The following is a 2,709-nucleotide window of genomic DNA, read 5'->3' on the forward strand; positions in this document are numbered from 1 at the left end:
TAAAAATAAGCTTGGTATCAGACCTCAGCCAGCTAGCTCTGCCAAAAATGAACCTGCAACACCCGCCTGTACCAGACTTTATTTTGACCCAGTTACAAAACCAAACAATTCTTACCAAAAAAATAAAGGAAAAAGTAAATAAAAAATCTACCCATTGTTACTCTCTCTCCCAAAATACCCAACCATCATGATTCATGTGTGTTCTGCTGCCCATGTTTGATGTCATTGAAACCCATAATTCAAGACTAATGTTTAAAATCTAGTCTTCCAATCTAATAATAAAAATGCCAACCACAGCCTATGACCTCACCTGACTTGATCTGACTACTCCTTTTGAATATTTACTGTTGAACTAGCTTTTCTATTTTTAAATTTACAATCCACTCCCAAACAAAGCAATGAAAAACAATTCTGGTTAGTATTAATTATATACATTTTAATTTTTATTTGCCAATTGAAAACCCACCACCAACCCAATCAATCATCCAATGTTTTAACCTACAAAGTTGGTCTTTCACTTCACGTACTATAACTCTAGCTAGCTAGTGTTATTATTACAACTCACTCTGTGCTCTACTATTAACTAGAGTACTTCATCATATATATTATCCGCGATTCCCAAGTCCCTGGCATTAATTAAATGCATTCAATATTTCATTAATATTTGGTACTTCTAAATCTTACAATAAAACTAGAATTAATTAAATACGTTAACACCCCAAAAAAGAAAAATACTAATATAATAATAACATAAAATTACAAACACCAATAGAATAAAATAAAAATTTAAAACAAGTTCTTAATTTCATAGTAAGAGAAAGGTAGTACACCGATAAACTGGTCAGACTAATAATCTTTGATAATGAAGATGATAGCGATAACGACAATGATGGTGGTGGTGGTGGTGGCAGTGGAGGCCACTACTAATAAGGCGGCGGAGGCGGTGGAGGCTGCCTGGCAGTTGGGGCCCAAATTACATCGGATGGCAATTGGCTATACATAGACATCCCACAAGAATCGGCCGGAGCGTGTCCTCCACTCTCTCCACCCCCTGAACGCGGCGGAGATTGCGCCTCAGCGGATGGGGTCGAGTTCCGAACCTCATCGTCCGCCGGAAGCCGGTGATAAGACGGGTTGTTAAACGAAGCTCCGACAACGTAGACGGTTCCAGCAGCGATAAGCGCACCGGATACCAGTCCGCCGACAATCTGACCCTGGGGACCAGCGAGGGAGATAGTAAAGCCGCTGGGGATAGGGCAAGACGGCGACGTTTGAGCAACGAAGGTGGCAGTGATGGAAAGTATGTCAAATCGTCCGTGGAAGGTAACGGTGGCTCCGGGAGTGGTCGAGGGTTGACGGAGAGTGACGTTAGCGACTGTTCCCGATCCGGTGAGTACACAGAGACCCATATTCTTCCGACGACAGAATCGAGCAATGGCCTCGACGATGTCGTTTCCGCCGGGGACCTCCAGAATGTACGGACTCATAGCTGGCTCGGTATCACGCGCTACGACGACAGGAGTCTTGGGCTTATTTTTGGAGCCAGGCGGACGACCCCTTGGCCTCCTGACGACCTCTATGGAGGCTCCGTCGCCGGGGTGGTTGACATCGGAAAGGGACCTGTTGTTGGGTCTCTGGGCAGTTGCGGCGGCGCCGCTGCTGCTGCGGCTGGTGTCATCTTCTTCGGAAGTTTGGCATTCCCTTGTTGGAGTTATCTGGAAAGGTAAAGGGTTTCCAAAAGGATGAAGTTGTTGTTGGTGGTGGTGTTGGTGTTGGTGATGGTGGTGATGATGAGAGTGGTGAAGCTTTGAGAACATGTTGTGAGCTTCATTGCTTTTTGGTTGATGGTGGTGGTGATGGTGTTGCTGCTGCTGCTGTTCTGCATACTCTCCTTTCATTTTTTTTTTTTTTGGTTTTTAATCTCTTAATTTTTTAATACAAATATAATATGATTGGTTGGTTAGTAGCCTGAGAAGAATGGAATAGGGACGTTATGGTAGGGAGTTGTGTTGCGAACAATAATAATAATAATAATAATAATAATAATTAAAAATAATATCAATAATAATAATAATTAAAAATAATATTATTAATATTAATAATAGAGACTGAAAAAAAAAACAAGAACAAGTTGAGGTTGGTTTGGGTTTGGAGAGGTTGTAGTAGAAGAGTAGCAGAAGGAGGAGGAGAAAGAATGAGAGATGAAAGGATGGGCTTAAGAGGTGGACAGGAGAAAAAGGGATGGGGGGAATGAAAGAGAAGGTGATAAATATCAAAATAAATAAAGATTTTTCCTTTTAAATATTATTATAATGGGGATGAGGATGTAGTTTTTAAAGATGAGAGAGAGAGAGAGTGAAAGAAAGAGAGAGGTGGGTGAGCTTGGAAACCAAGTAAAGACTAATGGCGCCGCTGGTTGGAGCTAAAGTGTGGCCCACACACCACACATGAGAGAGAGAATGAATCTGTCAATAGTACAAATGAAAATATTTGGTATTGGGTAGCTGAGCATTACACCGCCTAAGATTTTGGGAGGGATTTATTTAAAATTGTTTTTGGGGTTGAAAAAGTGGAGATGGGATGGGAAAGGAGAGGGATATTGTGTTTTTTCTTCTCACTTCCCCGACCGATTAGATTGATTATGACTAGTTTTGGGCAATGGGGGATGAAGTACTTTAACGCACTATTTTTGACTATGTATATATATTT

At 41.4% G+C, this 2,709-nt stretch overlaps 1 protein-coding gene across 1 annotated transcript; it reads right to left on the reverse strand.

The window, feature by feature from the left end:
• Positions 1 to 723: 723 nt before the first annotated feature.
• LOC115716363 (AT-hook motif nuclear-localized protein 17) lies at positions 724 to 2,508 on the reverse strand. The gene has a single exon (XM_030645145.2). The coding sequence runs from the start codon at positions 1,896 to 1,898 to the stop codon at positions 924 to 926; it is 975 nt and encodes a 324-aa protein (XP_030501005.2). The 5' UTR covers positions 1,899 to 2,508; the 3' UTR covers positions 724 to 923.
• Positions 2,509 to 2,709: the final 201 nt, after the last annotated feature.

Source organism: Cannabis sativa, chromosome X (assembly GCF_029168945.1).
Source record: "Cannabis sativa cultivar Pink pepper isolate KNU-18-1 chromosome X, ASM2916894v1, whole genome shotgun sequence".
Lineage (NCBI taxonomy): Eukaryota > Viridiplantae > Streptophyta > Magnoliopsida > Rosales > Cannabaceae > Cannabis > Cannabis sativa.